The sequence below is a fragment of the Cygnus olor genome, chromosome 13 (assembly GCF_009769625.2).
Source record: "Cygnus olor isolate bCygOlo1 chromosome 13, bCygOlo1.pri.v2, whole genome shotgun sequence".
Taxonomy (NCBI): Eukaryota; Metazoa; Chordata; class Aves; order Anseriformes; family Anatidae; genus Cygnus; species Cygnus olor.
Window position 1 is genome coordinate 18,766,180 of NC_049181.1, and position 13,676 is coordinate 18,779,855.

General features: G+C 43.7%; 2 protein-coding genes across 6 annotated transcripts in view; one reads left to right on the forward strand and one right to left on the reverse strand.

Moving 5' to 3' along the window:
• The window catches only part of COL4A5 (collagen type IV alpha 5 chain), an 82,645-nt gene extending 79,085 nt beyond the window's left edge, over window positions 1-3,560 (reverse strand). For all 5 annotated transcript variants that reach the window (XM_040572622.1, XM_040572618.1, XM_040572620.1 and 2 more), the window contains exon 1: window positions 3,318-3,560. In XM_040572622.1, coding sequence (XP_040428556.1) covers window positions 3,318-3,410 — 93 coding nt within the window. In that variant the 5' untranslated portion in view covers window positions 3,411-3,560. The remainder of the gene's footprint in view (window positions 1-3,317) is intronic.
• A 154-nt stretch (window positions 3,561-3,714) lies between these two features.
• COL4A6 (collagen type IV alpha 6 chain) overlaps window positions 3,715-13,676 on the forward strand; it is a 126,974-nt gene continuing 117,012 nt past the window's right edge. The window contains exons 1-3 of the mRNA XM_040572623.1: window positions 3,715-3,823; window positions 3,934-4,086; window positions 4,185-4,239. Of these exons, the coding sequence (XP_040428557.1) occupies window positions 4,073-4,086; window positions 4,185-4,239 (69 nt within the window). The 5' untranslated portion in view covers window positions 3,715-3,823; window positions 3,934-4,072. The remainder of the gene's footprint in view (window positions 3,824-3,933; window positions 4,087-4,184; window positions 4,240-13,676) is intronic.

A 13,676-nucleotide genomic window follows, 5' to 3' on the forward strand; every position in this document is an offset into this window, starting at 1 on the left:
GAGACAATACGCCTGGTAATTTTGCCAGGGTGTTCTTTCCAATTTCAGTTGTTTTGTAAGACTGATAAGTCCCTGTGTGTTCCAGTAAAACTAAGAGCAGCTAACTGCATTATGGTAAGCACTACTGCTTATTCAGTGTAGAAAGATCACTGTAAATTTACGTAACTGTTAAATAAACCAAGTAACACTTCATCCTAGGAAAGTTTCCCCTTCTTTAAAAAAAAGGGTACATAGCTTAGATAATTGCTTACAGTGAGTAGATGAATCCATCATAATGAGGAAAACACCAGAAAGTGCCTAAGCAGAGGCACCAGGCGCATGCTAGGAGTTTCTGCTGAATTATCAGTCTATTTCCATCATGTAGGAAAACTGAATAAGATCCATAACTATTTTTTATGCATGGCTACAAAAGACTAGATGTTACAGTCCAAAGGAGTATTGTTACGTTTCATGCAGAATGCCTTGGATTTGTTTGCATTTCAGTATACACCAGAGCACATCCTGAGATACAACTGTTACTGTGCATCTTCACAAGCCATGAAAGGTCAACAGCAAAACACACGACAAGTGACAAGTTGCAAGTGCGAGGGCTTGAGCCTTGATGTTATGCAACAGTCTTGTGCACATCCTCAGAATTTCAGGATGAAGTATTGTTTGAATTCCGCAGGCGAGCATCCATTCCATACTGCTTTTCAAGACCTAGCTTTCATAACTAGCGAGCCAGGCAGTTACGAAATGCAAGATAATGGTAGCCAATCCCATGAAAAAATATTTGGGTCTAAAGCAGATGACCATCATTTACACATCAAGAATATTAATTAAGTACAGTGTAATTAACTACATGAGATATATGCATATACTCATGTCAAACTGGAATAAAAAACGCAGGCAAAGAAAACAAGACATCACAAAAATTTTGGACAACTTCAGGGCAGACAAAGCCCATTTACACACACTAAACATCTAGGCCTTAACCATAAAGGTTCCACCCCCCCACACACATAAAAGCTAATAAGCAGTCACTAACTTCAACGGAGTTTCATAGATTAACACAAATCAATAATCTAGTTCATCTCAATAATCTAGCTCATCTCCATTCTTTAACTAAAGAACTTCCACAATTGTAACTTAAGATCACTTCTCTATAGAGAAGGGTAAGCCTGCCAGGAGAGGGAAAAGCACTTTGCTTATAATAGAAGCTAGTTGACTTATATACATGTATGTGGAATTATATAAGAAACACCAAGTCATTTAGGCAACAATATTGCCCCTTTGCATATATAAGCACTCACATACTCTGATGACAGCATAAGTACCTTTCCTGTACTCCACGCACCGCTGGCACCATATCCTACCCCTTTCCTCCTCCCACTCTGAAGTAACACTGGTCTGACTCCCAGCTACTTTTACACTGCTAGCCAGCGCTTACATGCTTCACCCTACATCACTGCTCAGTCTGTACAAGTGCACTGCATGACCCATATCCTACTCACCAAGCTGAGTTTATGGCTTAAGGGCAATGGAAATCCAGTAATAAAACTGGAACAATTAAATTCATCCATACTGAGTATGAGCTTCTGGGGGTTTTATTAAGTCATTGTCTCCATGGACAGATAATAGCAATGCTCTGTCACCTTGTACTTATCACTTAGCATAGATAGTCCTACAATCCAGAGCAAAGACAACATGATTTTTACATTTAGAATGTGTATGATGAGGTTGAATAAGCTCAGATATTTTAGTCAGGACACCAGAATGACTTCAAATCATCCCACCAGGATTATCCTGTTGGGGTAGGGAAACCCAACATAAGGCCCCAAAACAATATTCACAAAGAGACTGTGTATTATGCATACTGCTATAGCGTTAGTTCTACCTCTTCTGACCATCAAAAGAGTAAAACACTGATCCAAATTGATACGGGTCAGCATAATTTAGCATTGTTACCATCATGGGAGATTCAAGGACATCAGAACACCAAAGTACTAAGAAACCAAAGAGTCAGCAGGATTTGTGTAGGTTGGGAACAGAGCTGCCTGTCTCTTTCTCCCATCCCCACTAGCCCTCAGGTCTTGAGTTAATCTCATCTCACCGTAGGGCAGTAAAACCCCAGGAGACTCATCCTAAAAGAAAGCCTGTAGCACAAGGTGGCATTGAGATCCATGAACTCCACCATTTTGCTTTCTCCTTTCTTTTCTCTCGAGGCACAGGGCTGCCTACAGGGTCAGCCCAGCAGCATCCCCTTCCAGGACCCCACAGACTCCCACCACTCACACACACACATCTCTGCTTCAGGGCTTTCCTAAAGGAGGGGGAAGAGGCCATATTTATGCACACAAACCCACCCCTCTTCAATCCCCACCTCCTAAACAGTGAAATCCTGCAGGTGGAACTGACCCAGCCCCTCCTTTAAGGGGTAAAGAGTGGGGGAACTTTATGGGAAATAGTCTGGGGCCTGGTGGCACTTCACACAGCATCAGAAGTAGCACCGCAGGCAACACGAAGACAAGCAGCTCTCAAAAGCCATAAGCACTGATAACACACTAGTATCACCTACGTTTGGGTACACTCCTGCGAAGAAGGAGGGGTGGAAGAGTAGAAGAGAGCATTACAGCCAACCTTTACTTTTTGGAAGGGCAAACGAAAGGTCTACAAAGTCTCACTGTAAAGGAATGCACTTCAAAGGAGCTCCAGACAAGTAGGATTTTGTCAGCTCTATCTACAAAACCGCGCATGTAGTAGGGCCACAGCAGAGAGGTGCTTTACACCTCTTGTTAGGACCGCTTTTCAACTGAGGAACAATCTGAAACATCAGAAACCTGAACTCATTTTCTCTTCCACATAAGCTTCAGAAGAGTTATTGCCCCGAGCAGTGGATTATAAAAAGCAGATAGGAGCTGACACACACTGAAGCAGGAGCCCGTTCCTTGCCCCAACCCTCGGTAGCAGCAGGTCCCTGTGAAGCACTTGACCAAGCAGCCGGTGCCTCCTGCCCCCAGGTCTGAGGGGAGGCAGGGTGGGCACCCCAGAGGCAGCACAGCCCCCTCCTCCTCCTACTCCTCTTCCTCCTCTCCCCTACCAAGGGCGCCCAGCACCACCTGAGAAGCACCCCCGGGCCTTCGGGGCGCCCCCAGCCCTGCCGGAGGGGGGCGTCCGGCCTCCTTTGTCCCCCTGCCTCCCGCACACGGCTCCCCCAGTACCTCAGCCCCTCTCCGAGCCGGGTTCCAATCAGCTTCCCGCAGCAGGGAACCTTCAGGGGGACCCCAAAGCTCCCCCCCCAGCGCCTGAGGAGAACCCAGGGGAAACCCCACACTCACCGCCGCCGCCGCCTCGTCCAGCCGCCAGCACCCCAAGAGCAGCACCACCAAGCACCCAGCGGCTGGGCTGCAGCTTCGCCACCGCAGCTCCATCCTCACAGCCGCCTCAGGAGGTCCTGGAGCAGGCGTGAGGCGCGGGCATAGCCCAGCGGGGGTTGCACGTCTCGCTCCGAGCAGCACCCCCCGAGCACCCCACCACCACCCGCCCCTCTGCCGCGTTCGCCCGCTCCTCCCGGCTCAAGTCCTCCCGGGACTACTTGTCCGCCCCGCGAGATTCATCCGCACCACAGGCGGCCCCCAGCGCGTCTGTGGGGAAGGGGCCGCTCCGCGCTGAGTAGAGGGGGCCGTGGCTCCCCGCCCGCTGCTCCCCGCCCGCCCTTCACGCTTCGGGCGTCGGGGTTTTGGCGGAACGGAGGGTGGGAGCCTTTTGCCTCTCCCCGCTGCTTCGTCTGGCGGCCGTCGAACCCCGAACTATTTTCCGTGGCGGAGGCAGCGGGGTGTGAGAGGTTCGACGGCGGAGGGGGGCCGCTGGCGGTGCCGGGTCCGCACCTCAGGAGTGGGCGGGCGGCGGGGCTGTGTGGGGGTGATTGTGCGGGCTCCGCTCCCCTCACCTCAGGTGCGACGTTCTAGCCGTGGCCGCGCAAACTGCGCTGTTCGCGCACTGCGGGGATGAGGAGGTGACCGAGAGGCGGCTGGGAGGGGGAGACCCACCGTTCCCTGAGCCGCGCCGGGCGTCCTCCCCTTCCTCCGGCGGCATGGGCTGCGCTGGGTGAGTGCTGGGGCGCGGTGGCCCCTTCGCTCCCCTTCCCCTTTCCCTTCCTTCCCCAGCCCCGCCGTGACCCTGTCTGTCCTCTCGCCTCTCCTCAGGCTGCTGTGGGTGCTGCTGCTGCTTGTCTGCCTGGGCATGGAGCCGGCGAGCGGGGTAAGTGAGTGGCGCCAGAGCTGGTAGCTGTGCTCTCTGCCCCCGTCCCCCTCGGGCTTCTCCTCATGTAGCTTTTTTGGGGTGGTGGACAACAAGTACAGGCGCTTTCTGCCCCCTTTCCTAGCCCCTATACCGCCCCCGTCTCCTCAGGGCCGACTGCTGCAAGCCTCCGGGTCCCTGCCCCCAGGGACTGCTCCCCGACCCCTCCGAGCTGAGGGGGGAAATGAAGGGTTAATTAACGTTTAAACAGCTTAACGAGGGATCGTGGCTTCTTACACATTCACCGCTTTCATTTTTTTGGTCTCATAATTTTCTGTAACTGGGGTGTTTAAGTTGTTAGCCCACTCGGCTGCAGCGACTGAAAGAGTCCTATGGAGAACCTGTAGCATGAATCAAGTGTGCAAGTGGTGTACAGCCAGCTCAAAACAATCTCCGTGTTGTATTGTTATGGAAATGAAGGCTGCACAATGTCCTTTAGTCTTTGTAGTCCCGATTTCATCATGCATAACCTACAATGAATTAATGTAAGTGGTCGGTATAATATGTTTTGCGAATGTTTATTTAAATTCTTCTTCTAACAGGCTTCTAACAAAAACAGTTTAAAACATGAGCTCTTGATTTCTTAGCCAATGTTTTCCTAGTGCTTTTGCTACTCTTTTGATTAAACTTTTAAGGACTTAGAGTCTTCCTGTACAACTGGCAAGAAGTCTCTTGAAAAGGCTTTAATAGCAGAGGAGTTTATATTTTTTATAAATATGAAAGACTCGCTTCTGCCTTTCACTTTTTATAATCGATTGGACTGGTAGAATTTCACTGTCCTGATCAGGTGGTAGTTACAGGCTTTAATCTTCCCAAAGATTAAAAGATTAGACAACGTGCAAAGCTGTAGGAGTTACTTTTCATGTGTTTTTTTTTCCTTCAACAAAACCAACAACTGTTCTTCTGAGTGTTCTTAATGCCGTGGAATCTATGTGGAAACACAGCACATATTTTCAAAGCTTTTTGAAACAAAAATGGCAAGCCATATTTTGCGGTTCTTTTTATAAATTCATGCAGTATGTCAGTGAAATTATTCTTGATAGATGTAACCAACATCAGATTTTTAATTATCTGTTCCAGGTTTGCTTTATACCTGTTGGAAAGCGCAACCTTCAAGCAGTCAGACTTTTGTTTCTTGATATGTTTTGTTGCATGCAAAGGGACTTTGTCAATGGAAGTTCTATTGAAATGAGTAAGATGAATATCTACATGCCGTTTCTAAGTCTTCCTGGCAGTTCTCTTCATAGTTAGAAAACAAACAAGATCTTTGTTTTTGTGTGAGCAGTCTACAGGTATCAAAAAGTTTCAGAAAGAGGTCTCTAAAACATCTAGTTTTAGCACTTTGTATGTCTAAGTGGTTAATGTCCTTAATTACCATTATTAAAAAGCTGGCAAACATGCTCAACAGGAAAGATAGACAACTATGTTTTTGTCATCTTTTCAGATAGAGCAGTGGGTAATTGACTTTCTTGTATCACTGAATTAAAAAAATTGAAAAATCACCACCACCAACAAAAAACCAGCCACACCCTAACACCTTCCAGCATGAAGACCTTAAGAGAAAATGCTAAATTGAAATTGGTTTTGCAGTAGGCAGAGCTTTTTTGTGAAAAGAAGAATCTCTGTAAGGTTACTGAATAGTCCTCAGCTGTGTGATTTGAAGTGACTGGGTGTTGTGAAGTACAATGTTAATAGAATGAAGTTAAAGCTTTGGGTTAATAAAGAATAATAGCTTCCCAAAGGCTACTCAAAGAGATGGTCAACAGTTGAAGCACTTCTTGTTGAAGGTGATGTGATGTGTAACTTTGTTCACCTTCTCTTCATTTAATCTGATTTTAATAACTTTCAATAATCTGTTGCAAACCTCACAACTATTGCACCGATTTTTTGAGCGCTCTTCCAGAATATTTCTGTGAACGTGGCTAGGCAGGGGCTGATACGTCAGGCCAACATCCTGCATAAAGTTGCATCAAAGATAGCTTTGGCTCAGAAGTCTCGATTACAAGTTATTCATCCCTTTCTAAGAATGGGATTTAAAAGTGTATCATATTTATTTTCTCGGCTTGTACTTATTTTTCCTGGGTATAAATGATGATGTGTTGAATGGCAGTACAAAATTAGGCCTATAATGCAATCTAAGTTTTCGTGAACCAAATGATGAAAGTATAAATGACTGTTATCCGTGTGGTTACTTTGCAAGAGAGGGTTACCTTTCTTGTAGGCTAATTTCTGGGAGTGACCTAAGAATTTCCCTTAACAGCTGTCAGTTGAAGTCACCTCAGAAGCTATGCCTCATTCATGTTTTCAATCTTTTATTATTAGTATTTTACATTGATCATGTATCAGGAGTGTCAGTGCAAGAAATTGCGTAAGTATAAACCAGAAAGGCAGTACTTTCATTGCACTCTGAGGCAAATGGCAAGAATTGGTCCAGAGCTGGAGGGAGTATGATGAAACATTGGAACAATCCTTGTGGCAGGTGTTCACCTCAGCTAATCACTGACTGCTAATGGGGCTTTTTCAGGGCAAAATGCAGTTTTTAGAAGAGGGACTTCAAAGAGGATAATCAGTGTTTTGGTGATGCTTTGGGGATGTCCTCCTATAAACATGGTGGAGGATGGGATAAAGATGGTTACAATGACCACAGATAGCCTCTTGCAGTGAAATTTGACATTCTCATCTCTTTACAAGGCTCTCAGAGGTGCTTCATGGTATCAGTAGTTCTAGGAATTGTTCTGTGCCCACCTGAGAGCATACCTGGTATACAGGTGAGATGATAACTCCTTGTTTATGTCCTTTATCTTACTGTTCAGCTAGCTGAGCACATTTGGAATATGGGCCAGTATTGATGTGACGTCCTAAGTAACTACTTATTGTTGGAGAGCTTCTTCTGGAGCAGTTGAGCTTTCAGACAGAGCTCAGTTGGCTTTTATTTCGTGAGTCTGGACTTCGTGTACTATTGCTACTCCTCCAAATCTTTTTCTTTTTTTTTTTTTTTTTCTTCTTGATAATAAATGTGCAGATTAACTAGAGATATTCTCTTTTCAAGTGCTTAATGTCTTTTTTCAGCAATACATTTAGCACATTTGGAGGTATACAAGTAAGGAAAGAAAAACTAACCCTACGTGATAAAACCAGTTCTGGGCAGTCTGCTCTATTTTGAGTAACTGAAGCTCACTGGTTTATGGCAAGCTAGTCCAGGTGATCTTGTTTCTTTCTTCTCTTAACATACCCCAGGTTTTCTGTGCATTTATTTATGGTATAAGTGTTTCTTGATATCTTTTAATTTAATATGTACTGGATGGGTTTAACTGAACCAAACTCGTTTTCAGTGGCCTCATGCCAAAGATAAATTTTGTCTTGGAGGTCTATTTGGGGGGGGGGGGGGGGGAATAGCTGTTTAATTATGGATATTTAAAAACAGAGTTACCACTCTCATCATTCCACTTTCCACAGTTCAGTTTCTGGAAATGTGATCTTATCCATTAAGATCTGTTTTAAAAGTTCTTTTTTCCCCATTTCTTTGTTGTTTTGATCACTATTTATAGGTATGTGACCCTTCTGAAGACTCACTTTTTACAGCTATAATGTCTTTACATAGCTTTGACCTTTGTAAAGAAAGAAGTAATGTCTGATAAAATTGCTCATGTAAGGAAGGATTCTAGAAATTCAAGAAATAATGTAAAATGCAATTTTAATCTTGTAAACCTCTCAATTTGCTTACTAGGCAAGGCAGCTTCTTATTTGTAAGGACGTGTGGGTGCAGAGGCACTTGTTTGGCAAAGATGTGTACTGCATTGAGAGTGGTCATGTTGGAAAGGTCGAATTTTAATAGCAGTAGGTCTGCTAATCCTTGGTTCTGTAGAAAAATAATGAGAATTTTTATCTGAAGCATAAAAATATACAAGGGAGACAAAATTGCTAATTGTGTAGCCTTTGCCAACACATGTCAAATTTTATGGAAAATTTCACTTAATGCTGAATATCCCCTTCTCTCCCATCTAAACAAAGAATGGTTTATTTGCTGAATGTCTTCTGGGTGCTAAAGATAACTGAGTGTAAAACATGGCATTTTATTTCTTACTCGAACATTGCATCAGGTCACAGCAGTTAAGAAACGAGGTAAGGTATGTGGTTGTGTTCTGAAGAGATCTTTTTCGTGTTGTTATCCGTTTAAGGTGGTGGCTGCCTTTTGTGTAGGTGTGAGAGGCAGCGTGTGACTTTCCCCTGGGGCAGGCCAGCTTTAGTGCCAGCCATAGTGTTCCCCTGCCTGAAGGACCGGTGCTGTGTTGGTGTCCCTCAGGTAGGGACAATTCATGGTGGGGTCTCTGTCCTGTCTCCAGCCTCACAGCAGGGATGCTCTCAAGGTAAGTACAGGTCTGGTACCTTACTCCATCCTAATTCTTCCTGAGGGAATTGCAGTAATGTGCTTCCAGATGTTCCGAGAACGTACAGATTACAAAAAGTTGTGGCACTAAGAGGGCTGTGGCTTGCAAATCCATAAGTGCCCAAGATCTCACCTCCACCTCACCTTAGTGTTTCATAGTCATGCTCCACTTGCAGACACACAGATGCTCCTAGAGGAGAGCTGGTGAATCCCTGACTCGTAGAGGGAGAAAACTTTCCCCCAGAACCCCAGAGATGCAGCATCTATTCAGGCAGGGCTGCCGAGCTATCACCAGCTGCTGGTATTTAATCAGACAAGTTTTCAACCCATAGGAAGCTGCTGTGCTTTTTGAAAAGGGTGTGATCGATCCAAAGGCTGCTCACTATTCATACAGGTGCTCTGCATTATTTGTTCAAGTACTTTTGCTGCTGCTGAGTGCTGACTGCTATGTTATATCCACTCAGTCTCTTGTCAGGTGGAGTTCTGGCTATGTGCAGGGAAATACGACCTGTGTTCTAGTTTTTGAGCTTCTTTGAAGATGAACTTGGAAGAGAGAGAACTCAAAATGCTACAAAGCTAGTGATTCTGTGTTGGTGCTGAGGAAACAAGTATATTTCAGAGATGCTAGATAATTTTAAGCTTTCTTCAATGCCTTTTATGAAATTATAAATTCCTTTAGGGCATGTACCTGAAAGTAATAAAATGAAGGTACTTTTTCTGTTAAAAAATAACAAAAATTGGTGTTCTTATTTTGTAGAGTGAGATGTCATGGTATTTCGAGGTGACTGAACCAGCCCCATCCTGTTCCCTTAGTCTCTGCTCACTTGGTTACCTTGATATTGAGAGGATCAGCGCGGTGAAATTGGACTTGCTTCAGTCCACTGAGATGTCAGTAGCAGCTGTGCTCTGAGTTTGCCTTATGATTCACTTACCGGTCTGTTTTCTCCTGTTTAGCTGGAACCTACTGTACTTTGTGTTTCCAGCCCTTGCCTCAACGTGCTCTTAAGCTCCTCTGCCTTTCTAGCTCTCCTTTGTGTCTTAGCCGAGGGAGCTGCCAGTATGACTCCTGGCACTAATCTTACTGTGCTTTTTCTGATGCCTCGCTCTTTGCAGCGGTGAGGACATGTCAGTGCCTGTTACCTAGGAATCTCTGCACAGATTCGCTTCAGAAGCTTGCACCTAGTTTTTGCTGCTTTGCCCATTAGTAATAGGAACAAACGATCCCATCCCTGACAGAAACATTGGCAAGACTTCAGTGTGACATATACCGCAGGTAAAGTCATCTACGTATTGCATCTGGACTAATCATGAACTAGCCAGAAAAGGTAATACATCAGTTGAGGTTTCTGTAAGAGCTAAATGTGGTTTTTCCCTTTTCTTCAACTCTGCGTGTCATCTTCCCGTTTCCATAGAAGGGGAAAGAGCTTGGAGGCAAGGTAGCAACAGCAACCTTAAAAGTTTCTTTGGCTGGCAGAGAGATCAAGACCTGTCACTTTCTAGAAAGTAATCAGATTGGATGAAATGTTTGTACAGAGTGAGCTGAAAGACATCTGCATAAACACATTTATAAGTGTTAGAAGGGGCTGGTTTTGATCTAGAAAGCAGAGGAGAGGAAAATGAGAGTGCAGTTAAAAAAAGGATGGACTTAGAAATGTTCCTATGCTTCTTAAAAGTACTCCATAAATGCTGTGTGTCAATGAAACAGAAAATAACTGTCCTACTTCTTTTCCTCCTGGCATCATTTTTAAAGCTCTAAATAGTGATAAGTTTATGCTTTGCCTTTTCCAAACTTTTTTTAATTACTGCATGCACTTTGCCTGTTCACATTGCACCAAATGGTTGTTTGAATCATTAAAGGTATTATTTCCTATTAAGAAAGGTTTTGCTCTCACACGTAGAAAGACCGTCTCTCTGTAGACGTGAAATGATGTGTAGCTCTAAAAAGGAGGTTTAAACCAAGAAGTGTTTCTTTAGAAAATGATATGATTACAAAAGGGATGATGAATCTGTTGCTCTTAATACTTTACTTTTAAGTTAATGCTTAGAATTTATAGCCTGGCAAGTCAATTTTCCAGAAATGCGTGTAGATACGTATCTCATTACGGTAACGAAGTTAAATAGATTCATTGACACAATGAGTAATTACTTGACAGTCCCAAAGAGGTACAGGACCTTGAAGTTGTAATAGCTCTCCTCATATCGGTCGAAATTTTGCTGTGGAATACGTAGAAATCACTTACTCTGTAAAACACACACATTTTAAAAGCAGTTTGGAATTATTGTGATTGCTATAGTGGGAACACATCAAAACAATAGGAAGGTGAATCATTATACTGTACTTTGATGATTAAACCTATTCACAGAGCAGGGTGTAACTGCACTAGAAGAACATAGCCTGCAGGAGCAAAAACATTTGGCAAAAAGCAAGCTTGTAAAATTAAGAATTTATAGGAGTCTTCAGACTTTTCCATAAAAGGAGCCCGTAGGCTTCCAGCCTCAGCCCTCCATGTGAGATTCGCGACTATCACAAAATGTGTGCGAAGGGCTTGAAAAGTTGGAGCATTATCTGTAAAATTAATGTATTTGTAAATATTTTCTAAGTAGAAGCGTGGATTTGGCTGGAAAGCCCGGTTGGCAAGTCCTGCATTGCATTGCGTGGTGTACAGAACATACTGACTCCTTGCTACTGCAGGAAAGGATCGAAGTGTGCTGAGTCCCGAGCTTGTGGTCATGGCTGGTGGTCTGTAGTAAGCCACGAGTGCCCAAAGTAAGGTACTTTATTTCCAGCTTCCTTCTGAAATACACAAGCTTTTACTTTGATTCACTAGGGGAATAGGTGTAACAAAAATGAGTTGTTTTCCATTTAGCATTTTTTTTAAATCTATTTTAATCTGAAATGCAGTTTTATTACCTCTCTCTTTTTGTAAGCTTTATGTGATCATTTTTGATAAGGAGTAGCAGTGCTTTTTCAACCTAATACAGTAGTTTGGGCTTAAAGTGGAAATTGCCCGTGAGATCTCCTCTTGCAGATGGTATGAAGCTTTTTGCTGTCACTGGGGAAGGTGTAAGGTGTAAACTTAACAAAAAGAGAGAAAAGATGCTAATAGGATGGTGAAGAGAAGAAGCTCTCAAGCCACTCCTGTTGGAGAGGTAGAGCATTGTAGCTGCTGGAGCAAATACCAGCTCCTGAGCCTGCTTTTACTCTAAGTAGATACAGGAAATATTCTTTAAACTCCACAGAGTTTTGAAGTTAAAAGAGTTGGTGACCATAAACAGAATACTTTGGATGGTCTCTTCAAGGTAGTGATTATATGGTTTGCTCTGTGGTACTCTTAACAACCTTAATCTCTGTGAATCTATAATCTTGTTAGGATTAAACTGAAATCCGACTAGATAATTAGGGTGAGCTCTGAACTGTGGTTTGACCTAATACCTCTCTGTGGAGCAATTTCCATGTTAATGTATTGGCCCTGAAGCATGGGGAGTGCTGAGAACCCTCAGCAGGGTCTCTGGGAACGGAGGGCCTCCTGTTCCTCAGGTAAGCTGCAGAAAACCACCTGAGGCTTTGCAGAGGCTGCTCATCACAGGCTGTACAAACTGGGCTCTGGGTCGGAGAGTTTTTAATGTCACTGTGCTCATATTCCATTGAACGTAAAAATGCGTTTGCAGACCCTCCAGAGTGACGAGACTCGCAGAATAGGCTGAATCCTGAAATGAACGTGCCTGTTAAACTATGTAGTCAGTTTTATACCTTTTCTAGGGTTCTTTCATCATGGACATTCATTTGACCCTATTTGACTCTTTCTCTTACATAAATACAAAGTAGTATGTTGCAGTTTTAACTTTTAAATACATAACCACTGTTTATGTTACTGTATTGTCTTTCACCCCTGGTTTTGAGTGCTTTGCAGATGTCCTTCCACAGTGCCTGGCCATGTTGTTTTGTGGCAGCTTAAATAGTGGTATTGCTCCTTTCCTAGTGCGAAGAAAGCTTTGCCCCAGATCAAATGGCCGGTCAGTAGTGGAGCTGGATTGTGGCTCCTTGTTCTCTGCTCCAGCATGAGATGTGAACATGTGATGTGAACAGATGTTAGAGCCAGGAAATGCAAAACAGCACTTTGCATAATGAACCCAGGTCTATTATGGAGCTTTGCTGCTTTGAACTGTCCCAGGATAATTGGTAGCCCCTTGTATGCCCTAAGGGTCTCCTGTAAATGGGAAGTCTTGGACTGTCTGCCTTTGGAGCTGTGGAAGGGTCGAACCCCTAACAAGTAAGGCACAGAAATGTAATCAGTTGTTTGTGGCTATTTAAAGATCCTCTGTCCAGCTGAATCTTATTCTATGTGCTAGCATGATACTGTGAGGTTTCCAAAGAGCCTGGCTGGTTTTTATCTTTCAGCCTCACACTGCCCAGCCAAGTTCTGCACGTCTCAGAGGAGTGGCAAGGACTGACAACCAGCTAGTTGGTCTCAGCTCTGGTCTGGCAGGGATACAGTAGGGTTGGTTAATGCTTAGATCAGATCTTACTATGACTCTTTAACTCTATTCAAGGATGCTTTATGAAACAGCAAACTGAAATGTTTGCCAAGCATTTTAGATAGAAATAAACTAGGACTACATTAAAAAAAAAAAAAAAAGTGATGTATTTTTGAATGTTTTTTTCCCCCAAACATAAATCTGATTCATAAAACAATAGCTGTTGAGCATATTTCAGGCAACTTTTTAATTTCAAAGCTCGGTAATAAGAATTTAATAATTCTCATGCTGAGCTCTTAATAGAATAATTCTGTAGCTGGCTGTAGCTCTCCAGATCCTTCTCCCCTTTTTGTTACCTTCTGGCTTGTGAAACAAAGGAGAAGAAAAATGCCTTTTTTATTTTTAAGTTGCTGTCCAGATCTAGAATGACTTGATATTTTTTCCTGCACAGAAGACTGTCAGCCCAGTGATTTTTGTGTGGTGACACTGGTCACAGATTTTGCTGGGTTAATATATCCCTGAATTTACCAGACAC